Raw genomic sequence first — 23195 nt, 5'->3', positions numbered from 1 at the left:
TGTGTCATGCTGTCTCAGTTTGAAGAATTATCGTAATCATTATATTAAATATTATCAAGTATCTCGGAATTAAGTATTCTTAATGTTGCTTTTCACTCTCCCTAGGCCAGAGCTACACTTACTCAGGCTTCAAATCTCTATTCTGGGCAAGTTCAACAGCCTGGCCAGAGCAATTTCTACAACACTGCCCAGTCTCCCAGTGCTCTCCAGCAGGTAAACTATGGCATGGTAAATTTCCTAAATTGTATTCTTCTTAAAAGCATGTTGTTTATGATGGTTTGGGTAGGTTATGGGAGAGGAGGTTTCAGGGAATCATTAATTCTTCTAAACTGCAAGAATTAAAAACGGATAGCAGAAGAGAGTTACTGCAGCAGCACTGCAAAATTGAGTTACTGAGAAGTTGAATGGCCCGCAAGTTTATCATGATAGTTAATCTCTGGCCTTCTTCTCATAAATAGTTCACTTTCCAGTGACAGGCAAAGGTCTAGTTTGCACACTGCTGTTGCTAATTGGTTGAGGCACGTGCTGCCTTCCTGGGTTCAGATATTGGTGGTGGAAAGAGCCAAGTAAAACTACAGGGTGTTTTGTGCAGTCTGATTGTTAACACCAAGTTTCACTGAGTCAAAAAGTCAGACCTAACACATGTCAGAGATCAAACATGTAGAAAACAAATGAGAAGTGGGGAGATAAATGATCAAACAAGCAAAATAGGACAGCTGGGTCAGTAGCATGCATCAGGAAATTTGTAAAATAGCTCCAGTGGAATTCTTTTGTGAAAGATCTGTTAATGTGCTACATGCAAGTATTGTCATTTTCACAGTGTGCTGTCTAGTGGCTTCCATCTTCTGGTTCAAATTTTGATTGAGTGGGTTTGGAGAGGAAAAAAAGCTATAGTAGACTACTTAATATGCAGGAAGTTATCCAAACAGATGTCTAGAAAAGGTTGTTTAGAAATCGGGTCTTAACAGTTGAAAATAGCTGGCAGTTTTAAGGACCTTCTGGAAATGTTCATGTCTTTGATGTGTTCAAACATGACTGTCTCTATACTTGAAATTTTTTATAATTCAGAGTAGAACCTTGCTAAGTCTTTCACATCTGGAGAATGTCATATCATACATAGCCTTGTAGTCACACAGTATACTTTTTCAGGATGGTCAAACTCCTAAATGCAAGAATTCCTGTCAGTCAGGTCTCATTGTGGTATTTTCACGTGCTTATCGCTGATCTTTAAAATCCCTTTCAACTCAGAGTATTCTATGATTCCATAAGAGATTAAGCCATTTACCCTGTATATAACTGAAAGCACAAAACTAGTAAAGAAAGTTAAACAATGATCTTTGTGTATATGTTACTGGTGATTCTGTACTTTATTTTTTCCCTGCAGGTAACAGTACCTTTACCAGGATCACAACTTTCTTTGCCCAACTTTGGATCCACAGCACAGCCCCTTATTGCCCTACCCCAGTCTTTACAGCCACCACTACAGCACACACCTCCACAAGCACAGGCTCAGAATCTAAGCAGACCTGCACAAGTAACCCAGCCTTTCAGAGGGTTAATCCCAGCAGGAACCCAGCACAGCATGATAGCTGCAACTGGAAAGGTAATCTTATGGATAAATCTACAATACAAAAATTAATATGGAGCGTGACTGTTTGCTATAGCAACCTGTGATGGCTCTTTCATCTATAAAACATGCCTTGACCTTAAAAGAGGAGGGGGGGAAGAAAAGCCATCCAAGATTAGTCCCTTAGTGATTGAGCGTGTGCATCTTGTGAAGGCTTAGCTGAGTTTTGTTTGTGGCTGGCTTGCTACTGGTCAATTTGCCCTGTAGGAATACTTGGTTCAATAATGATTTTGTAGACTGAATATTTTGTGTAGGGTACCATGTAGAAAACTGTACAGAAGGAATTGTTAAAGCATCATCACAGTATTGGAGCTGTTTTTTCATTCTGGTCATGCTTCTATCAGTCAGTGTTTGTTTCTAGTCTAATACTGGAGCAAACTGCAAGATTTCCTTCATGCAAAGGCATTGACTGCATTTGTAATGCTGCCACCTGCTGCATCAATGTATTACATCATGTACCTGTTGCTCTGATGGGGTAGATGTAATCTTTATTAATACTGTCTTGTTCTCCGTGTAGATGAGTATCCCAGAGAATTCCTGTCAGATAACTGTGGTGAAAAAGATTGCAAGAGAAGCTTGTGTATCTGTGTGTAGATAATTTTAGAGACAGGAAGTTGTCCCTTCTACTTCTGTAAGGACATGAAAATCTCTTCTGTCCTTGAATGTGAATCTAAGATCAGAATGGCACAAAAACTATTTCTGATGCAGTAGGCTGGAGTTTTAGGGACTTCAGTGGACTTCGTATTAGCTGTGACCTTAAAATTGTACAAAATTCTACTGCTCTGAGGTTCTGCTTTTCTGAATAGCACCACAAGGTGCATAATGAGAACACAGAACATAGTGTGCAAAGGCTGGCCTTGCAGCGAAAGAAGACTTGCCTTGAGTGACAGCTCTGGCAAGGAGATAACACTGAAACAGTACAGGAAACTTGAATACTACAAGGAAATGTTCTCCTTTATCAGGAGCCTCTGTGGTGGTTGGTAATAAATGGATGTGTGGAGATGCCATCCAATCACGAGGTCTCTTAGGTGGGATTTGTAGGCACGTGGGATTTTTGGATAGTGTACAGCACCACACGCTTATCATGTTCCTGCTAAAAGCAGCCAAATGAAAACAGAACTCACTTGTATTTGATTTATTGTTGTGATTATGCTTTATAGCTGTGTGTGTGGATGGGTGCTGTTCCAGACTGTATCTGCAAAACAACATGTGAGATTCCTTGCCTCCATTTGGAGGCTGAAGATGTTCTGTGTGAATGACTTCTTTGCTTCACTTTTGGATTTGTTTTGCTTGTTTTATATAACTTGCATATTTCAGCTCTTCCTTCCAGCATTTTTCAGGACTGTAGCTAAGTATTTTCATGTGGCTTCTGAGGTGGGAAAGAAAACTTTAACTTTCTGAATTTTTATTTACTCCTATTGAATTAACATGTTAATTGCTGTGCTTTTCAGATATCAGAAATGGAACTGAAGGCATTTGGAGGTGGTATTGATGTTAAACCTGGAACACCACCAGTTTCTGGTAGAAGTACTACGCCAACCTCCAGTCCCTTCCGGTAAATCTCTTCTTAAGTTCAAAATTCTTGAGATCAGATCTGGAAAATTCACCTAGTTGCACGTGAGCAGCCAGCTCTGGAAAGTGTGGGATAAGGGGCTCCTCATGCAAAATACAGTGTTTAATCTTAACCTGTGAGGATCCTGCTCTTAAGGTGTACGTCCTCAAATCCCCACTATGCTCAGCCAGAAAAATAAAACTCTGAAATAAGACATGAAAAATATCTTGGAATTAAATTGAACTAGACAAATCAACTAAAAATGACCTAGAATGTGGGAGAAGTAGGGAGAGAAGATGTACTTTGGAGTAAAACTGCCAAGACTGCTTAACTTCCCTGAGTGTAGTAATAACTGCAGTGTTGAAAGGTTAAAAAAAACAATCACACAAAACAAAAAGCACCTGAGCAGTAGTTCTTGCACTAGTTGTGTTACAGATTCTGCATTGATTCTTTGTTTTCTAAGCTACTGATTGAAATTAGTAGGCAGTTGGCAGGTTTACTTGATTAAGTGACAGAGTGGATTGAATTCTGCTTGTATGCAGAATGAACCTCTTAGTGAACTTACTGAGGTGCTTGTGGGCAAAGCTGAGTGGGCTGAAGGAACTCTAAAAGTGGAACTTTAGAGCTAGGCAGTTTTGTTCTTGAAAACTGCACTCCCATGTGTAGGAACTATATTTCATTGACTATCACTGAAGCAGGTAGAAAGCATTCAGGCTTTTGTAGTGGAGTAGAAATGAATTTGAACTCCTGCACGTGACCCTGAATTCTTGCCTGCAACATTTCATAGAAGGAATTCGTAAAGGAACAGGGAAGATGGTCTGTGTCTTGTAGAAATATCTTGTAGAATCTCTGAGGTGGAGCTCAAGCAGGACACAGCATAAGCTATGTACTGGGAAGATGCAGAAAAACAACAGAGCTCAGGAGTCCCAAGTAAAAACTGAACAGAAGCTTGTAAAATGTTGTGTACTCAGCTGAGCTGGCTTCCTTGTCACTGTTGGCTTGCTGCTTATTTTACACTGCGTTTTGCCCATACATTCTGCATGACAACTCTCTGCAAGTCAGCCTCCATTTTTAAAGAAGGCTCTTGAGTCTTTCCTCTTTTGAGAGCTGTTGAGTGCCCTTCACCCGAATAATCTTTCAAGTTTAAGTTAATTCATGGTGATTCATCACGTCTCAGAAGTTACAGTGGAGGGGCATACTCTCAGCCAAATGAAATAGGAAGAGGGAGTGTTTTCTGAAGAGCTGTGGAGAAATCTGTTAAAATGCATTATTAAAACATTTGCCAGCAGGTCAGAGTGGAGGCAGCTGCACCTTGCAGCTCAGTGCCTGTTGTGACAAGCTCAGAGCCTGGCAACAGTGTAAGGGGGTGGGACTGAGCAAAAGGTAGCAGGAATGGCAAGGAGGACACACTTTGTTAGTACTTGCATTATAGTGCTTTCGGGAGAGGTCTTTTATAAAGACATTACTGTATAGCCTTTCCATATCCTAAATGTTTCTCATACGTTTTCTCTTTGTATGCTTAAGTTATGGGTTTGTTTCACTTTGAACTGACAGCACATCCAGGAAAAACAGCTGATCCCAGCTTCTCTAAGAGATTTCCCCCATTCCAAGCTGCATTTTAAGTTGCAACTAATGCTAGAAACATGCTTTGTTTGAGAGCAGTGTGATTCTAACCGATGTTTTTCTTTAGGGCCAGTTCTACAAGTCCTAATAATCAGTCCAATAAAATGAACAGCATTGTCTACCAGAAGCAGTTCCAGTCAGCAGCAGCTGCTGTGAGAATGACCCAGCCATTTCCTGCCCAGTTTGCACCACAGGTAGGTGACTGGTGGCTTCCTGCAGGCAAATCTTGCTCTGTGGAACTCGGTGACTTCTCAACTTTGTCGTGTTTCTTCAGGTTTTATCACAGGGAGATGCACAATGAAAAACTTTTATATATATATATAAAAGAAATGTGTGAGGAAACTGTTTTCAAGATCAAGGCGAAAATACCTTCTGGTCTTGCTAACTATTAGTGCAGATTTTGTGGTGGGTTTAATTTGAGAGTTCTGTGTGTGTGCGCCAGGGAAGCTGTGAGAAGCTGCAAATGAGGTCAGTTCTTGTGCTGGCTTTTCAGGGAGCACAGCTTTACAAGGATGCTGCGTCCTGGTTGTGGATGACCGTAGCCAGGCTGCTAGGGAGATGTAGCCTCTGTAAAAATGTAGGATATTTCTCTGTGGGCTTTAATGTTTGAGTGTCTGACTGCAGGGCTCCAGGTTTTGATTTTTTTTCGGGTTGCAACTAGCAGAAACTACCTAGATTTTTCAGCACTGCCTTTCTGTAGTGACTCCTCCACTGCCTTGCCTGGGTCTTCTCCCTTATTACTTACGATGTCTGAGTTGTCAGTAATGCTTGCAGGCACAGCAGCACTATAGTGCTGTTTCTTCCTGGAATTTAAGCATGGCCTCTCGACATAAAAGCCTGTTTTCTTGCCATCAGTTTGACAGCAGAGCAGGTGTTTTTTTTTCCCCCCTATAAGATGATGCCAACATGCAGCCTAGTTGGCAGTTTTCTGATTGCTAAATGTCTCTTTTTGTTGTTTTTCCCCCACTTAGATCCTCTCTCAGCCTAACCTGCTCCCTCCATTGGTAAGAGCCCCATATACTAACACCTTCCCAGCGCCTGTTCAGAGGCTGCCAATAGTACTGCATAGTCAGATGCCGTCTCAGATGATCACAGGCCTTATGAGCCACCCTCGCTTACCGCATGTGGCCAGAGGTCTCTGTGGATCAGTGTCTGGAGCCAGAGGCAGTCAGGCCCAGGCTGCGATGAAGGCTGAACAAGACATGAAGGTTAGTATTTGAACTGCAGTGCTGCTAACACCAGTTCAGTCTTGACGGCTTGTAGGGCAGGAATGTGTCTGCAGATCATGTCTTAATTAAAAACGCCTCTGGAGCCAAAGCCAGTAGCCGGGCCTCCCACAGCTGAACATAGACCTTCTCTAAACCTTGTTTTGGTTTTTGTTTTGTTTTTTTGTGTTTTTTATTAATGAGAACTTGAGACTAAAAAAAAAGTGATTAGGGAGCATCCTTTTGCAGCTGATCCTGTGGTGAGTGGCTGTGAAGCAGCTGCTGCTGCCCAGGGCCATCTGACAACTGTGTTATTGATTGAGCAATGAAGCCTGTGAACTTGAGTGCTAGCTGTCATGTCACATCTCCCCCACCTCTGAGCAGTGGTATGAACCCTCGTGTCCCAGCCAGCCTTGCTTCTAGCCTTTCTGCTCATTCTTCTCCTGGTGAGTTGCAGTGCCTGTGATAATTCTCTCTGGCAGAATGCAGTGACATGGTACGTTCTGAAGAAGAGGTGACTGCAATGGGTCGTGTGTACCTTCTTATTGCATTTTGGGACCCTTCAGGACAAGGCGAGCTGCAGAGACTGCAGTACAGGGGGTTTGTGGAGGGATGCTGTACGCTTAGCTCATCTAGCTGCTTTCTGCAGAATGAGCTGCTTGCGTGCATGGATGGTGCCAAGGAGCTCGCTTACCTACTGCCATTGGCTGTAACTTGTGTGGGAAGGCATAAAAGCAAGAGTATGCTTCTTCTGATGACTTCTGGTTACAGGAATTGATTAATCCTCTTTAAATGGGCCAGCCGTCCTGAATTTTTTTGCTACCAGTTGATGCCATCTGGAGACTTAACAGATGATTTTAGAGTATTGCCTTGAGTCTGTATTACAAACTGGATCTAACCTGTCAGGGCAAATACAGACATGCAGTCCTGTCTTTCTCAATCTCCCTGCAAGTGATGTTGAGAAGAATGTAAGTTACTTTGTCATGCTTGGTTGCCTGTGATTAAATCATCCAGCTTTTTAGCTTTAACCTCAGGTGATATCTGAAATTACACAAAGGATTTCAGGTGTCTGTCTGGCTTCAGTAAAACCAGACTGTTGTTGCAGTTTGGTGTGGCAGAGTTCATAGATCTGTTTTCTATTCTGTTACTAGCTTGGCTGCTTGAAGCAACTATACAGTGTCGAGGCCAAGACCTCACATTCTGGGTTTTGGCTGTTTTTTTCTCTCCAACTTCCTGTAAAATACACAAGATACGGAGAGGCATATGGGTTCTGGTTGTTTGTATTGTGGATGGGGTTCCTTGCATAAAATAGGTTGTCTTATTTTTAAAAAGGCATTTAACTGCTTCCAGAAGGTTGAACTGGTAGTGCAGCTCCTGCTTTACCCGTGTCTGGGCTTGGGAGGAGAGCCACGTGTTTGGTCTGAAGCATCTGGTGTGTGCAGCTCTCCACTGACGAGCAGCGTAAGCCTGCAGCTTTGACACTGGGTCACAAAGGCTGAGCCTAACAGGTGCAAGTTGAGGTTACTGGTGGGATCAGGGGGGATTCAGAGAAAGCCACACAGTGGTTTGTGCTTCCCAGGATGAGTACCTGCTTCGAGTTGGAAGCAGATTCAGCTTCAGCTACACCGTAGCACAGATTTGAGTTAGGTTCAGTTGCATTGGCATCGCAGGCCCCGAGGTCTGTGTCCTGAGCAAGAGGGGGGAATCTGGCTGCTTGGAGACTCTGCTTCTCTCCTCCTGCCCCACACTGAGCTTCCTGAGTGCAGGGCTGGATAAAGGACAGCTGGTGGGGCTCATGCAGTGTGCAGATGTGTCCTGTCTGACACTGTGCAATGTAACTTCCGTTTGTTTGTACGCTTTCAGGGCTCTTTGTACTTCTGGGTTCTGTAATGCTGGTTAGTAATGTAAGATGTGAGATAATGATTGAAACTTGTCCTTGGCTCTCTCTTCTGGATGTGAGGACTATGAAGAGCAAGGGAAGGGAAGCCTAGGCACGGTGTTAGGCTGCTGCTGAGGAGCCAGGTGCTGTGGTGTGCTGGCATCTGGGAGGAACTGGAGACACCGCCCTTCTGGCAGAGCCTGGCCAAGGCAGTCAGTCCCTTTCCTTTAGGGGAGTTACTTTTGTGAAGTCACGTTTATTCCTGTACCATCTCTTCAGTAAATATATTTTCTCTCTTAAGGCGAAGCAGAGAGCAGAGGTACTTCAGTCCACCCAGAGATTCTTTTCTGAGCAGCAGCAGAGCAAACCGATGGGAGGCAAAGCACAAAAAGTGGATGAGAATGGGAGCAAACCCTCCGAGGCCATCGCTGACTCTTCAGGAGTCTGCCAGGACAAAGCAGAGGAGAAGCCTGCCCCTGCACCTGCTGCAGCAACAAAGCCTGTTAGAACTGGACCAATCAAACCTCAGGCAATCAAAACCGAGGAAACAAAATCTTAGAGGCTGTATTTCCTTGGAGGTGAGGGGGGGGCGGGGGGGGGAGGGGAAGAGGGGAGGATGGGGGAGGTGGCAGGCAGCAGCATGAATTTATAGCCCTGAGGATGAGACAGCAGTCCTCTCTCCCTGCGGGGCTCTCGACTAATAAAGGGACATAGAAGCTGTCTGCAGTTATGAATTGAAACTTCTGTGCATCCAGATGAGCTCCTAGGCTCTTTGGGCTCGTTATTTCCTCTGACAGCATGAAGACTGCTTTCAGTAGTGTGCACGTGTTACACGTGTGCGCATGTTTTGGCTTACACACCTGTATGCTTCCCAGCCTGAATGCTGAGAAATAGCAGAGCGAGGAGGAAGGCGGTTGGGGAGGCATGTTCCTAGCTGACAAGATGAGTACTCTTACTTCTGATCTTCAGCTGCTATTTATCTTTTTACAAACTCACGAGTATGAGAACATGCAGATCTGAAAATGGTGCTGGGCCAAGTAATGTGCATTAAGTTTTTAGGGACATAAAACTCCCACCTTGTGCTAAGCAGAGGGATTCATGCAGCTGGCAGGATGGCCTTCATGTAACACAGAGGGTAACGTGGCAGTGCTGAATTCCCTCTGAAGGCAGTGCTTTGCTGGCTGCTGCTTCTTGGATGACAATATACTGTATTTAGATCACAATATGAAAGTGCTACTTGGCCACTTGTGTTCTCTACACCCTCAGTCGTTCACCTCTGGAGTGGAAAGGTTAACTGCATCAATAGTCTCAGTTACTCTGTTCACCTCTGTCCAGCTATCTTTGTATGGAGCGAGTGATCTTGAAACGGTTTCCAGCTTGTGTCTGTATGCAGCAATGAGCACTTAGAGCTGTGCCACGAGAATAAAAGGAACCTTGTTGGATTAAAGAGAACCTTATCTAAAAGGTGCATTCTTTAGATCAGAGCTGCGTCGCACCACTTCCCTGCCCACAGTGTGCTGGAACGTAGAATCAAGTCAGATAATGCCTTTTTAATCGTATCCTCTAGTATTATAGCTGTAGGACAGTACTGTATGATACTTCTGTGAATGTAAGATATCCTGTACCTGCTTATGATATGTAGTAGTGACTGTGCTATACCGGAGCTGTTTTTAATAATGTTATTCTAGAGGTTTTTTTTTTCCAGACAATGACTGAGAAGCTAATAAAAAGCACCAGGTACCACATCAGTAGCAGAACTTGCTGGTTTCTTTCTGGGATTTTTGTTGTTGTTGTTGTTGTTGTTACTTATTTTTATTTCCTTTTCTTTTGGAAAGAAGAGTGAGTTGAAGGCCTAATGTGTATAATTTCGTTCCGATGAGTGCAGAGGCTGGAGGGGCTGTTGCTGCTATTGATGCCTAGTGAATCGCTCTTGGTTATCTTTTATATAAATATATATATAATTTGAACTTTTGGAAACTTTAGCTGTGATGTCAACTTTGGAACAAAGTCTCCCACTTGTAGTGTGAGTTGGCATTGTACAGAAATTAACAGCCATATTGGTCTAGAAATGTTAAACTTAATTTGTTTTTTTTCCATTTGTACAGGGGTAACGCACTGTATTAAATATGTACGGTCTTATTTACATGGGTTTGATTACAGAAACTAATAAAGTATTCTCTAAATAACATTATCCTGGTAATCTCATGATTAGCACAGTGCTGCAGGACGCCAGGCGCAGGGAAACTGCTGCTGCTCTCCCTCTGCTGCTCTCCAGTGAAGACCCCAGGCACCCTGACTTCGGTGGAGCTGTGCCAGGAGTTCGGCCCTGCAGTGTGTCCTGCTGCTCTCAGTCCTGGGCGTTGCAGTGCAGGAATAGATGAAGGCATTGTCACCTGCAGCGCTGTGCAGACGTATTTCTCGGGTAGGTCATGGCACACACGAAGGGCTGATTTGATTGGTATGGGAAAAGGACAGGCAGTGCTGTGGTCAGTGCTCGGGGGGATGAGGCCCATGAATTGGGAAGCTGTTCTTGGGGAACTCGCTGGGTTTTTGGTCAGTGTGATGACCCTGCTCAGCTCAACCTTTCTGCTGGGCTTTGGGAGGGGAGGGATTCTCTGGGCTTGCTTTGAATAGCCTGCTAAGTCCATTCGTGCCTTTACTGCTGTTCAGCTCAAGCCTGGCTTTCTGGAAATCCTGTGTACCTTGGCTCCTCTTCATTTATTTTCTTAGTCAATTAAACGACGGATTTCCCAGCCTGAAAAGCCCCCGGTGCTGGCAGGGAGCGGGAGGTGTGAATTCCTGGGCTCAGTGTGTCTGTCTGCTCCTAGTGCCTCCCTGAGCTCTGCTGTGCCTGGGAACAAACTGTCCCTTCATCCCCAGGGGGGAGGAGCAGGCACATGTGGGCCCGTCCACCCCATCCCTGTGGCCGTGGACGCCTGCAGTGCCTCCTGCCCAGGTGCTGAGGTCAGGCTGGGTGAGCTCTGAGAGCTGATGGAGCTGTGGGTGTCCCTGCTCAGAACCCCGTGGCGTTTCGGGGTCCTTCCCACCTCAGCTCTATCTCCACTCCCAGGGCTGCTTTCAGACTGAGGCAGAGGGCCGGCTGCCCTGGGGTGCAGATGGCCACGAGTGCTGTGACAGACTGAAGTTTATTGCTGGCAGCTGTGCCCGCACTGTGCCCCTTTGCCCTGCAGCTCTCAGCCCTCATAGAGTGCCCAGCAGGTGTGCAGGGCAGGTGTGGGGCTGCGGTCGATGGCGGGGTGGCCACGCTGTGCTGTTGGGAGTCATGGGACAGCCTCACCCCTGGGCTCAGCCTCCCCCAGGGCGCTGCTGGGCCGCTCCTCAACGCAGTCCTGCATGTGGAGCCACGTGCAGGTGTTGCAGACCTCGGCCTAGTTGCCTTGGTTCCTGCAGCATCCCTTTGTCCACTGCCGTTCTGTCCCCCACCCTGGGGGTGGCACCAGGTGACCAGTGCTGCCCCCTGCACCTCCTAACAGCGTTTGTAATTAAGCAAATCTCTGGAGTTCAGCAGTTGAAACTCAGACGTTTGTTCTGATTTAATACTGCAGCATTTATTGGGGCATCCTCCCCCCGAGCCGAGAGGGTAGCAAGCCTCCTACAGCCTTTATCTACAATAAATAGTGATAACCACGGGTTCTGGAAGCAGCATGGGAGAGCTGCTGGCAAGGCGAGGAGAGGCAAGGCCAGATGCAGTGGGGCAGCATGGGGGCTCCTGGCTGCTCGAGGGCCACCGTGGCTGAAGCTGCCCCCTCACCAGTCCCGCTCCGTGGCGCAGCAGGAAGGCAGCCTGCCCGTGGGGCTGGGAGCCAGCAGCACCCACTCAGCCCCACGAGGGTCAGAGAGAGACACATTCACCCGCTCAGCCCCGGAGAAGCGCTTCGTTTCATGGAGCACAACGGCGTTTCTTGGCAGGACGTGCCAGCAGGAAGCCGGGCGGCACTCAGGCGTGGGCGAGGCGCACGGGGTAGGACACCATGTTGTAGCTGTCCCAGGCGAAGAGCCGCCGCTCCGCCGGGTTGTAGTCCACCATGCTGAGGTACTGGAAGCGGTTCTCGAAGGGGATGCTGAGGCTGCGGCTGGAGCCGGTGGCCGTGTCATAGGCGAAGTTGACGGTGGCGTTGGGCGCGGAGTAACTGCTGACAGTGTAGAGCGTGCCGCAGATGATGAAGGAGTTGGCCACCGACTGCTTGCGGATGTTGGTCTCCCAGGTGCGCCGGATCTCCAGCGTCTCGGGATCCAGCTTGGAGAGGACGATGGCGCCCTTGGCCTTCTCGGTGCTGTACACCGCCCACAGCCCCGTCTCGTCCACCGCCAGGTCGATGTCGGTGTAGCCACCCCACGAGTACGGGTACTGCCCGTGGTAGCCGGCACCGGGCAGCTCCCGCTCGGCGGAGATGGCCTCAGCCCGCAGGTCATAGCGGGCCAGCGCGCGGGAGCGGCGCAGTTGGAAGAAGAGCCCACCACGATAGACCACAGCCCCGGTGCTCTCCAGGGGCCGGGGCAGGACGTGCACCTTGGCGGGGTAACCGCGGGCCAGCTGCTCGGCCGCCTCGTACTGGAAGAGCTGGCGCACCTCCGTGCCCACCGTGTCCACGCGCCACGTGGTCTCCCGTGTGAAAGGGGCCACGGGCTCGGGGTCCTTCATCCACACCCCGTACTTGCCGGCGATGGTGTCGGCCCGGCCCAGCACCACCGGCTCCCCTACCCACGCCAGCTCACCGCAGCCTGTGGGGACAGCAGGATGGATGCGTTAGGGACGGAGCTGCGGTCACGGAGCGCCCCGGGGCTCCCCCGGCCCCAGTTTCCTCTCCCCCCCCCGATTCCCCTCACACCTCCCCTGCCCAGTCCTGGAGCAGTACCCGAGTCCTCGACTCGCGGGCGGCCGAGCGCCGTCTCCTCCAGCAGCCGGGACGCAGGGAGCTCTGTCCTCTCCGACTTCAGCTCCTGGTAGCCGAGGGGCTCCGGCTCCCACCTGGAGGCTGCGGGGGGGCCAGGCAGCCGGGTGAGCCCCAGCACCATCCCCTCAGCCCAGCCCCCCCCCCGAAGTGCTAACATCTGACTAGGGTGCGTCGGTGACCCAGGGCTGGGGGACACCACTGACCCCATTGTGGGGTTTAATGGCCCTTGGGTGGAATCCTGGGGTACAGACAGGGAAGGGGTGTGGGGTCCCTAAGCTGGGTGCTGCCCCTCGCAGTGGGTGGGCACTGTTTTGGGGGCCAAAGGCAAATGCCCCGAGTGGGGGTTGCAGGCTGCAGGGCTGGATGGGGGGGACCCGATGGCGTGGGGAGGACGCAGGATTCGGGGTGGGGAGGGGATGCCCACAGACTCCCATCCCCCAGCACTGACCTTTGCCGGCAGAGCGCATGGCGTCGCGGCCGGGCACCCCCCCGGTACCCGGTGGGCAGCGCGCGGCCCTGAGACGGGCGATCTCCTGGGTGCTGCTCTCCAGCCGCCGGCCCAGCTCCTCTTTCTCCCTCTCCAACCTCCCCTTGTCCTCCTCCAGCCGCTCCACCGCCCGCTGCAGCTCCTCGCACCCCCCCGGGGCCGCTCGCTGGGGACCTCGCGACCACACACTGCTCACATCAGCCCCCCTCGGCCCCGAGCCCCCCATGCCCCCAGCTCCCTCCAGGCGGCTCAGGCGGGCAGTGAGGGCGGCCAGCTCGGCGCGTAGCTGGGCTACCCCGCCGGCCTCGGGGCAGCTGGCCTCGCCGGGGCTGGCCACCGTGAAGGTGTAGGTGCATCTCCCGCTGGCATCGTTGTCGCGCCGAAGCAGGGCTGCGGGGTCCCCGCGGGCGCTCAGGGCCAGGCCCCCCACCAGCAGCAGCGGCAGCCAAGCACCCTGCATGGTCCCGCTCACCACCCCGCGCAGCCCGGCCGCCTTTATAGGGCCGCGGGAACCTTCCAGATCCCCGCGCTCCCCCCCGTGCCGCCCGCTGGCAAAGCTCCGGCAGCGTGCGGTGGCCGAGGCCAAAATATTTGCGCGGCCGCGTGCCAGGGCTGCGGTGGGGAGGCGAGGCCGGCGCTGGGACGGCGGGACCCCCCAGGGGACCCAGGGTGCGGTACGGGGAGGCTCTGGGTTGCCTATCGCCGGGGGTTGCTCCCCGTGGTGGTGCTGCGGGGGGACGCGTGGCTGCCAGGGACGGGGAAACACTTCTGGGGGGGGGGGGAGCGGGCGGAGAAGCGCCGAGGGGCACAAGGCAGAGCCGCACGGGGCCGGGAGGTGGAAATTTCCCCGCTATAGTACTCCCGGGCCCCCACCCCAGCGGGCATCCCGCTGACCACGCCCATAGACACAGGCCACGCCCACCGGCGTGGACCACGCCCCCTCCGCCCCGCGGTGAATCGCTCGGCGCTCGGCGGAGCGCATCGATGGCGCAGCGCGGTTCCTATCGCGGCGGCCATTTGCCGCCGGCCCGGCCTGCAGCGCTCTGAGGGGCCGCTCCCGTCCTCCACGCGTCTCCTCCCGGCACGGATCATGCCGCCCAAATTCAAGCGGCACCTGAACGACGACGAGGTGACGGGCTCGGTGAAGAGCGAGCGGGTAAGTGCGGCCCGGCCCGGGTCCTTAGGTCCGCTGCCGTCGGGATGCGCGGTTGCCCCGCGCCCGGTGTGCTGCGGTACCTGGAGAGCGGCAGTGATGCTCTCCTTATGGGGCTCTCCGCTGCCCGGCGCTCTGAAGGTGCTGGTGATGTCCTGAAGGCTGAAAGTCGCGTGCAGCCGCTGCTTATTGACGATGCTTTTCTTTGTTCGCAGAGGAACCTTTTGGAGGAGGACTCGGATGAAGAGGAAGACTTTTTCTTGTGAGTTTCTGAACGGATGCTGTAGGGTGTGTGATACCTAAAGGTCTGGCACTGTGATGGGGGCTTGCTGTGATCAAAACCTTCATTTCCTTTGGGGTGATTCCTCAGAGCCTTGAGTTAAGGCTGAAGAAGCATGACCTGTATGAAGCTGGCGTGCTCCATGTGCTGTGTGACCTGAGAGGAACTAACAGGAGGCACGAGGACAGTGCTCCAGCCACAAAGTGCTGGTGCTGCTTACCTTAAGTCTTTGATTTCGTTTCACGTTTTCATTGTATCTGCTGTCATAATTCCTCTTTTTTTTCTGCTGCAGGAGAGGGCCTTCTGGACCAAGATTTGGACCCAGAAATGACAAGATCAGGCAGTAAGTTCATGTTCTTTTGTGTCATTCAGATAATATGCTGACATTACAGTCTTCTCCTGCTCTGTTAGCAAGGTATTTTTCTGTAGTTCTCAATGGGAACGTGGCTCGTGCTTTGTTTCACCTGTCTGTAATTTCTCATCCCACCTGTCCCCAGCTAAGGAAAATCAAGTTTGTTTCAGGTTACCAAGGGATCGTGCTTTGATAGCAGCAGAGGGGTAGAACTTTATCACAGAAATGGTGGAATTTCCAAAGCCTGTGCTAAATCCTAGTGGTGATGTTGTAGAGGTGACCACAGTGGGGTTAAAGCAGATGAAGCGAAACAGGAACACTTTACAACTGGAGCAGGATTATTGGCTGTAACAGGGCAAGGAGGAAGGAAGGAGCGCTGAATCCTCCAGGTGATTCATTTCCTGGGTGATGCTCTGGGCTCTCATTAGCCCCTTGCTTTCAAACTAGGGAAGTGATGGTGATACTTAATGGGAAGAACAGATTACTCACAGACCCGTGTCTTGTGTTGTGCTGTTGCCTTTGCTGGCCTCCACAAAGGCAGGACAGAAATCAGTGCAGGGGCTGATGGCCAGGTGTTACTCAGAATAGGTTGTCTCCTGTGCAGCCTTGGAGTTACTCTTCATTAGGGATGTTTTTGTCATGGCAGGAAGCAGCCGGTGCATCTCTGAGATGAGTCATTGGGAGCTAGTGTAAATTAGGCTCTTCTAGGTGAGACGTAATTAGGGAAAATTCTGAGTTTTACAAGTCCACAGCAAAGTGATTTAATTATGGAATTTTAGGAGTTTGTGGATTTGAATTGGAGTTCCTAACCAAAGGAGGCAAATGTGTCTTTTCAGCCCAAAAAGCAATGTAATTTGGGTCTGGGCAAGTCTGTTTGGCACGGTTTGTTAGCACAAACATGTGGGTAGGGGCTGTTGTTTTGTTGGTTTTTTTTCTTTAGTAAGACTTTGGATGCCATCCCCAATAAGAGCCTCGTAAACAGGTTGTTGATGCTGTGGGACTGGCTGAGTAGGAGGGCTGGGCCAGGTGAACTGCACAACTCAGCCAACCTCTGGCCTGGTGATTCAGCGTCAGCTTTAGGAGGTGCGTTATCTTGAGAGGCAAAGTGCACCTGAGTTATGCAGGAGATGGTGGGAGCTGGTGGGTTCATAGCTGGGCACCAGTCTTGTCACAGCATGTACAGGGGCACGAGGCTGCTTGTCTGGTGGAGCAGGTATGGGAAATGTCCCTTGGGATTGAAAGTGGCTTCATCCATCTAGGCTCTGGTCTCTAGAGTGTATCTATCTTCTGTTCCCATCAGTGTTTATTGCAGCATGTAGCAGTCTGTTGCAGTACGCAGTAGTTGCTTCTTGTGGAGTTTATTCTTGAGTTTCTGATCAAACCAGCCCTTGTGGCAGATGAATCAATGCCTGTTTGTTTCCTTTTTCAGTGGAAGAGGAAAAGCAGGGGTATGTTGCTGCTGAAACTCTATAGGGAAAGGGCATTTTTAGGGAGGAGTTGGAGTGTTTGGAGAGCTGGGGCGTAGCTGGGCAAAGCCAGAGAGACTGGAGCTGTATGTTACTGGAGGGAATGAGGTGTGAAGATAGGTGTAAAGTGAAACTGGATGGAGGACTAGGCAGAGGAAAAAGTAATGGGATCGTGGGAGCAATGGTGGAGGACATGTTGAATGTGACAGGCAAGACTGGAAACTTTACCTAGCTGTCCTTGGCAACGAGGGGACTTGGGTCTGTATAAGAGTCTGGCAGCAGAGAGCCTCGAAGCTGTCTTGGCTGCAGAAGGACACGCTGGGGGAACAGTGCAAAACCTGGAGGGGGAAGAGTGCTGGAGATGAGGCTCAGCACGCTCGTATGGTTCACTAGGAGCGAGATCTTGGCCCTGTGATTTTTCTAGTTGCACCAACAGGGATGACCACCATCTCTGGCTCTCAGACTGCACCCCAGAGACTCCGGCTAAAGGCCCATGTCACGTCCTGAAGAGGGGAGAATTTGGGGATTGGCTTGAAGGCAGCAACTGGCAGGAGCTTCCCAGGGCCGGGCTCTCAACGCAGGTGGATGGATGTGCTATGGACCCCATCCGTAACCCAGACTTCCCCTTGAAGGGTAACACTTTAGGCCTCAGTGTCCTGCCTCCTTTCAGGGCTCCAAAGAGGCAGCAGCCACTTTGTTCCTCGCAGCTGTGTTGAAGGAGCAGCTTGGAGGCAGTGATCTGTGGTGTATTTCTGTGCTGACACCCTGTGCTGAGGACAGCAGAGCTCTGTGGGCAGCTGTGCCTTGCTGAGCACATCCTCCTGCCTCTGCCCTCCTGCACAGCTCGGTCCTGTTGCCTTTTCCTGGGGTTCCAGCCACAACAGGGGGTGATGGGATATAATTTGCACCAGAGTACACAGCACTATTAATACCACCGCATCTCCTGGGGTGGAAAATAGAAGTGTGTCATGCTGGCTGTAAACAGCCACCTTAGAGACAACGAGTAGCCTTGAGCAGCCCATCTTGTGGTGTGTGCGTGGCGTGTTTACGATGTCTGGGCTAGACTGGACTAGAGAGTTTTTCAGTAGCTAACCTGGTATGTCCAAAATGGAAAGGCTGCTGCTTCCTACATCAGGCCAGGCTGAGCACAGGTAGAGCCTGAGCCCAGCTGAGTACTGGTGGATCTCTTCCTGCTGATCTGACACCAGTGTGCACTTGCTGTCCTTGCTAAAAGCATATTTGCAGTCATTGGTGAGAAGGGCCTTGTGGGATATTTGATGCTTGAGTCTTGCTCTCTCTCCTGGCACATGTCTAGTCTACTTGATTTCTGTTGGAAATCTAGTAGGAGTGAAATACATGAAATGTGTCAAAAGCCAACAGCTCCTGAACAGGAAATGCACTCTGTATTAGGCAATTCGTTTTGCCAAGTAAAGCAAGAAAATATTTTCCAATTGATGTGACTTGAGTTTCCAACCTCAGGCGTGCCAAACTGATGCGAATTGATGCGTAGGTTGTGCATCTTTCGGCCCCTTTGTGGAGAGGCATCTCTTGTTGTGGTAGGAAGGAGAGGGTGGAAGGCAGGAATGGGCTGCTGCTGGTTGAGGCACTGTGTGGGACCCTGGAGATGAAAGTTTCATTACCTGCTGCAATCCCTTCTGTTTTCTCCTGGCTTTTCTCGTGTATCAGATATCTGAGAGTATCAGGGTGCTCAGACACGTCTGCTTTCCATGCAGCAGCATTTCTGTTGCACTGTGCAGGTTTGGGGGGCACAGGTGGCATTGCACTGCACGTTCCTGTGTGCATCGTACCCTGGTGTGCTCCCTTGCTGCTTGTACCAAGATAGCTTGCCTACACATCTGTTGCAGGAGGAAATCTCTCTATTCTGAATCCAGTCAATGTTTTCAGAAGTATTTACATACTGAAAAGGTAGTCTTCTTCCTGCAAAAGTGATGTTTAAATCCTCAGAGTTTTTGCCAAGTTGGCTCGCTTGGGATAGCAGATGTTTCTGCTTCCCTCTCTCACCCCGAGCTCTGTTAGCATTGCTTGCAGCTCTGAGCTGGGACTTGCCTGTTGTTCCAAGGGGAAGAAATTCCCTTGCAGAACGTGCTTCTTCGTGGTGTCTGTGCATCCACCCAATGCATCCAGAGTACAGCAAGGTTCTTAGGTGTGCTTTCAGAGTCTGGCGTGTGCCGTATGAGAGCTGATGAGTCAAAAATTGGCTTCAGAGGGTTCCCCTGTCTGTTCCAACTGCGGAAGCTGCAGTGCAGAGGCACTACAAAACCTGACCTGCAATGCATGAAGCCCCTTCATGCTGCTGTTTCCAGCTCTGTGGAGCTCCTACAGGGGGTAGAAGCCTTTTAGTGACTTTCCTTGCCTGGTTTTGGAAGGATAAGTAAACGTATGCTTTTCCATTGAAGCCACTGTTGCAGCTGCTCCTTGTGTGTGCATCTCAGTGCAAACATCTCCTCAGTGAGAGGCACGTAGCTGCTAGGGAGACATGAGAATTAGGTCAGTGTGAACCAGAACTCGGTGTCTTTTAATTAGGGACACAGTGGCTTCTATTTAGATAGAGCATTGGCTGGGGCTCGGGAGTGGGGCCCTGCTCCTTGTTCTGCAGGGCCCAGCCTTGGGTAAGCTGCTCTGGATCTCTTTTGGCCCCATTTCTCCAGGCCATGGTGTGGATTATATGGTTCTCATCAGGTTCTCTGGGACTGGATGGCATTGCAATGGCTCTTTGAGTGCATACTTGGTAAACACTCAATGCATTTTAATCCCTTTAAAGTATTTAAATATTTTAAAATCAGTGTAACACAAATCCAGCATAGGACTTCACGCAGAGCGAGTGATCTGGAGCTATTTCTGTCTTGTTGCCTCCAAGACACTGCTGTTCCCTCTGACTTTCTGGGATCGGTATGTCTCACACGTACCCTATTGTCTCCCTCGGGCCCTGAGAAATCTCTTATTTCTATCTCCAGGAAAATACAAGTGTATTAGCTCCAAAATACAACCCGGAACGTAGCAGTATTTTTCCACCGGGGGAATTTTTCTCTCTCACCAGCGTGGCTTTTTTATGGAGTGAATAAATGCATTTATAATAACCCCGCGGGTGCGACTGAGGCTGCTGCTCACTGAGAGGACTACCCACCGCGTTGTGTAACCCTGAGAAGATGGATTGTAATGAGTTGGTTCACTTCACGTCAGCCATTTCTTTTCTGCCCTCTCGATGCCCCTGGCAGAGTGGGTCTCATTCAGCAGCTCGGTTCCTGGGCAGGGGAGCACATCTTGCTTTGATGTCGCTCCAGGTTATTTAGCAGCGGCGCAGTGCTGAGTTCTGTGAAGTCTGCAAGGATGAGGTGTGATTGTTTTGTCTATTTTTTTCCCCCCTTTGATGTGAACTCCTCTACAGCACCCACCCCATCAGTGCCTTTTCTCGCTGTGTTTATGCGTGAGAGGTTTCCAACTCCATAGCATTCTGATGCTCCTGCACTGCTCTAAAGCTGTTCAGTTTAAAATCACAGACAGATGAGTGCTTCTGAAGGTGATTTCCACACACGTTGTGTGTTTGGATTGCTGCACCTGGCCCTGGTGTGCTGACTTAGGGCTTTCTTGTAGCTGCTTGCATTCCTCTGCGCTGTCTGGGGTTGCCAGCCTCCCACCCCACACAGTGCCATGCCTCTTTACTTTCTCAGCATCCCATCGGCCTCCCTCCACTGCTGACCCCTTGGGTTTTTGCCAGCGAGCTCCCCAGGTCCCATCACGTGCAGCACAGAGCGAGGGCTGGTGCTGCAGTGTGCAGCTGGTGGGACGTGCTTCCCTCTGCTCACGCTGGTTTCCTTTGCTCTGCTCTAGTGTCCAGAACCAGGTGGACGAAGTCATCGATGTTATGCAGGAGAACATCACAAAGGTGATTGAAAGGGGCGAGCGGCTGGATGACCTGCAGGATAAATCAGGTGTGGTGAGAAATGCTCTGCTATCTCCGTCCTTTTCCCTGCACCTCTTACCCACTGCTGGACCAGGTTACCCAATTTCAGCTCAGAAAGTGTCCAGTGACAGATTTAGGCTTGTATTTCTTTTTGCCTGGGAGTGGTGTCCCAGCCTTGGGCTGCAGAACGAACTCTGTGCCTCCGTTTTCTTCTTTCCACCTTCTGCTGCTGCTCTGCACAGCCCCAGCCCACTCTAACTGGTGTCCATAGGTCCCCCATTGGTATCTCACCCTGGGGTGGTTGGTTGCTCAGCAGGCTGTGTGTAAGGCTCTAACCACCCTCAGGAATCAGTCCCTCTCTCACTGCAGCTGCCCATTGGCCTCCTTTTGCATACACAGCATCCAGCTGGTGCTCAGCAGAGCCCAGTGCACTGTCACTGTAGTGATGTGAAGTCAGCCTTGGAAAAGATTAAGGCATGGAAATGCCTAGGCTTTAGTTTGGAGGCATTTGGATGCTGTGACCTAATTGGTCCTTCAAGCTGATGTAGGTTGGTCTGTCTCGTGTCAGCCCTAAGCACTTCAGCCATCTGCTGCTTGCTGGCTTGCAAAAATGAATTCCTGTCCTCAGAGGACATCCAGGACAAAGGGGGCTCGGGGGGACTGCAGGTCTTTGTGCTCCCTAGCAAGGGGTGTCCTGTTGGCATCCCCTGTGGCTATGGTGAATCTCTGTGGTTGGTCTTCTCCCTCACTGCCAAGTTTGAAACTTAGTGGGGTTTGTGGGATGAGTGGGTGTTCTGGCTGTGTGCACTACTGAACTGCCTCTGTTTTTGTCTTCAACAGAGAGTTTATCAGACAATGCAACAGCATTTAGCAACAGAGCCAAACAACTTCGAAGGCAGATGTGGTGGCGAGGCTGCAAGGTGAGCAAGAACTGGAATGGTTTTCTTTATGCAGGTCCTTTAGCCTTTGGGCCAAACAACAGCGTCAGTTTGTGTGCCAGGAGCACCACAAGGGAGCAGTTTATGCCAGAGAGTGTTCCTGTCCTGTAGGTTTGCTCGTAGTAGTGTGAACTGTGCAGGTGTGATGTCTTGGAGGCACGCACGGGGGTGGTGCAGCTGGTTATAGGAGCCAGCTGGAGGCATCTCTCGTGCTTGCTCCCTGGGGAACTCATGTTCAGTTAGCCAGGCTGGATGCTGGCCCTGTGAGATGAGGAAGGGTGTGAGGTGTGGTGTTCCTGGCAAGATGATTTGAAGCCATCCTCCCTCCTGAGCCATCTGCTTGTGCTCTGCAAGGGAGGGCATCTGAGCTTTGAGTTGGTAGCATCTCCTTCATTTCTTCTGATGAAGCCAGGTCTGCCCAGGCCAAGGCATCCCTTCTCTGCAGGGTCAGGAAGGCATCAGCTGGGGGCTTTCTGGCGAGTTTGTGTACAGCAATCTCCAGACATATTTCTCAACAGAAACCTGTCTTGGGAAGTTTGTTTTCTGGCTGCACGAAAACAGGCACTGGTGGGAAAAAGAATTTCAGCATTTTTCTAGCTGAAAAGATGCAGAAGCTACACGGGGTGCCACGTGTAATGTGCATCTGTGCTCCTCTTGCAGATGAAGGCAATCATAGCGCTGGTGGCCGTCGTCCTCCTGCTCGTGATCATCAGTGAGTAGCTCCAGGTCACCCCACCCATTCTAGTGCTGAAATTCATGTTGCTTTGCACACTGTGAGTGACACTGTTGCTGCTGTCCCTTGGGGGAGAGCACCCGAGTTCCTGCCATTGGGCTTCACTCTGTTCAGCAGTTGTGAGTGGTGGCTGTAGCCCACACTGTGCTTCTGTTCTGCAGAGCTTGAATGTACCTGGAGAGGAGCAGGTTCAATCCAAGTCTTACGGACTATTGCCACAGAAAGCCAGCACTGTGTTGCCAACTCTGTTCTGATGGAGGGTTGGCACTGCACAGTAATGGAGCTTTTCTGTGCCAGTGGGTCTGGAGGGTTTGTGTCCCGTAGAGATGCCTCCAGCAGTAGTCCATAACAGTTCTTGTGCTTCATCAAAACACTCGTGGCCTGACACACAGCTAGGAGCAAGGAGAAGCAGAGCTGGCAGCAACGTGGGAGCACTGGAGAGAGAGAGAGAGAGGGACTGATGGAAAATCCCATCTGGTTTAATTTTGGGAAGCTGGAAGGAGATGAAGGTGACAGGAAATGTTGTCTAGCATGTGTGCTGGCAGCTGCTTGCATTGGCTTGGGCTTGAAGACACGCTTTCCCTTGTGGCTGCTTGGTGTTTGTCACCACAAAGATGAGGAGTTCTCTCTCTGAGAGTGTCACTGTCGCACGTGAAGGTGTTTGGCTGAGAGCCTGTTTGTGTTTTATTTTCCAGTACCCATAGTCCTGAAGTACCATACCTGATGGGTCAGCTGGAGGCATCGCTGGAGCTGGCTCTGGGATAAACAAACTGCTGTGTAACTTAAGTGAGATATCTGTATATAGCTTTGAAGTTGTTTTTCTCCGAGGAGCGAGGAGGCGGCGGCGGCAAGTAGCCAGTTCTAACAGAGCTTTCTGAGAACTGCCAACTGACCCTTTCTTCTTATTATTATTATTTTTGTCAAGTTCCTGCTCCTGCTGTCAGACTTTTATAACAGAAGATTCAGTTCCCAGACCGCCTGTTCTGTGGGATGCTGGGTCTCTGGTTCGGAGCCGTCTACCTGCCGTTATGGTTCGTCTGTATATATGGTAAAGATCCTTGA

The 23195-nt window shown here is 50.3% G+C and overlaps 3 protein-coding genes across 21 annotated transcripts in view; 2 read left to right on the top strand and 1 right to left on the bottom strand.

Annotated features, from left to right (window-relative positions):
* PRRC2C (proline rich coiled-coil 2C) overlaps positions 1-8465 on the top strand; it is a 61143-nt gene extending 52678 nt beyond the window's left edge. For 8 of the 17 annotated variants that reach the window (XM_065743604.1, XM_065743632.1, XM_065743685.1 and 5 more), the window contains 5 exons: positions 106-228; positions 1385-1603; positions 3079-3182; positions 4870-4996; positions 8188-8465. In XM_065743604.1, the coding sequence (XP_065599676.1) occupies positions 106-228; positions 1385-1603; positions 3079-3182; positions 4870-4996; positions 8188-8445 (831 nt within the window). In that variant the 3' untranslated portion in view covers positions 8446-8465. Of the gene's footprint in view, positions 1-105; positions 229-1384; positions 1604-3078; positions 3183-4869; positions 4997-5773; positions 6038-8187 lie in introns of those variants that run through there. The other 9 variants (XM_065743718.1, XM_065743734.1, XM_065743702.1 and 6 more) reach the window with 4 other exon arrangements.
* A 3251-nt stretch (positions 8466-11716) lies between these two features.
* MYOC (myocilin) lies at positions 11717-13814 on the bottom strand. Of its 2 annotated transcripts, XM_065746705.1 has the most exons (3): positions 13251-13814; positions 12764-12883; positions 11717-12629 (listed from the first exon to the last, which is right to left on the bottom strand). In XM_065746705.1, exons 1-3 carry the CDS (start codon positions 13747-13749, stop codon positions 11845-11847), a joined length of 1404 nt encoding a protein of 467 aa, XP_065602777.1. In that variant the 5' UTR covers positions 13750-13814; the 3' UTR covers positions 11717-11844. The 2 variants fall into 2 exon arrangements, with proteins under 2 accessions (XP_065602777.1, XP_065602769.1); XM_065746697.1 differs by lacking the exon at positions 12764-12883 and having other exon boundaries at positions 13251-13810.
* Positions 13815-14286: 472 nt separating this feature from the next.
* Positions 14287-23177, top strand: VAMP4 (vesicle associated membrane protein 4). 2 transcript variants are annotated; one of them, XR_010622582.1, is made up of 8 exons: positions 14287-14445; positions 14658-14704; positions 15015-15065; positions 20390-20490; positions 21303-21382; positions 22061-22112; positions 22829-22919; positions 23059-23177. XR_010622582.1 is itself a non-coding variant. In XM_065743472.1 (7 exons), the coding sequence occupies exons 1-7, from the start codon at positions 14380-14382 to the stop codon at positions 22855-22857; spliced, it is 426 nt and encodes a 141-aa protein (XP_065599544.1). In that variant the 5' UTR covers positions 14287-14379; the 3' UTR covers positions 22858-23177. The 2 variants fall into 2 exon arrangements, 1 of the variants encoding a protein (XP_065599544.1); XM_065743472.1 differs by having other exon boundaries at positions 22829-23177.
* Positions 23178-23195: the final 18 nt, after the last annotated feature.

This window comes from Cyrtonyx montezumae, unplaced genomic scaffold, assembly GCF_038088225.1.
Source record: "Cyrtonyx montezumae isolate F1298 unplaced genomic scaffold, pur_monq_1.0 scaffold_1, whole genome shotgun sequence".
Classification (NCBI taxonomy): Eukaryota; Metazoa; Chordata; class Aves; order Galliformes; family Odontophoridae; genus Cyrtonyx; species Cyrtonyx montezumae.
The sequence above is the reverse complement of the archived record's forward strand: the minus strand, read 5'-3'. Positions and strand labels throughout refer to the sequence as shown.

Bases quoted from the DNA above. Each gene is read 5' to 3' on its own strand.
- MYOC (XM_065746705.1), bottom strand. From the start codon at position 13,749: ATGCAGGGTGCTTGGCTGCCGCTGCTGCTGGTGGGGGGCCTGGCCCTG. The intron at 12,884-13,250 runs GTCAGTGCTGGG...GCCCCCCCGCAG, and splicing joins CATGCGCTCTGCCGGCAAAG to CCTCCAGGTGGGAGCCGGAG. The intron at 12,630-12,763 runs GTACTGCTCCAG...CTGTCCCCACAG, and splicing joins CCCGCGAGTCGAGGACTCGG to GCTGCGGTGAGCTGGCGTGG.
- VAMP4 (XM_065743472.1), top strand. From the start codon at position 14,380: ATGCCGCCCAAATTCAAGCGGCACCTGAACGACGACGAGGTGACGGGC. The intron at 14,705-15,014 runs GTGAGTTTCTGA...TTTCTGCTGCAG, and splicing joins GAAGAGGAAGACTTTTTCTT to GAGAGGGCCTTCTGGACCAA. The intron at 20,491-21,302 runs GTGTGGTGAGAA...TGTCTTCAACAG, and splicing joins TGACCTGCAGGATAAATCAG to AGAGTTTATCAGACAATGCA.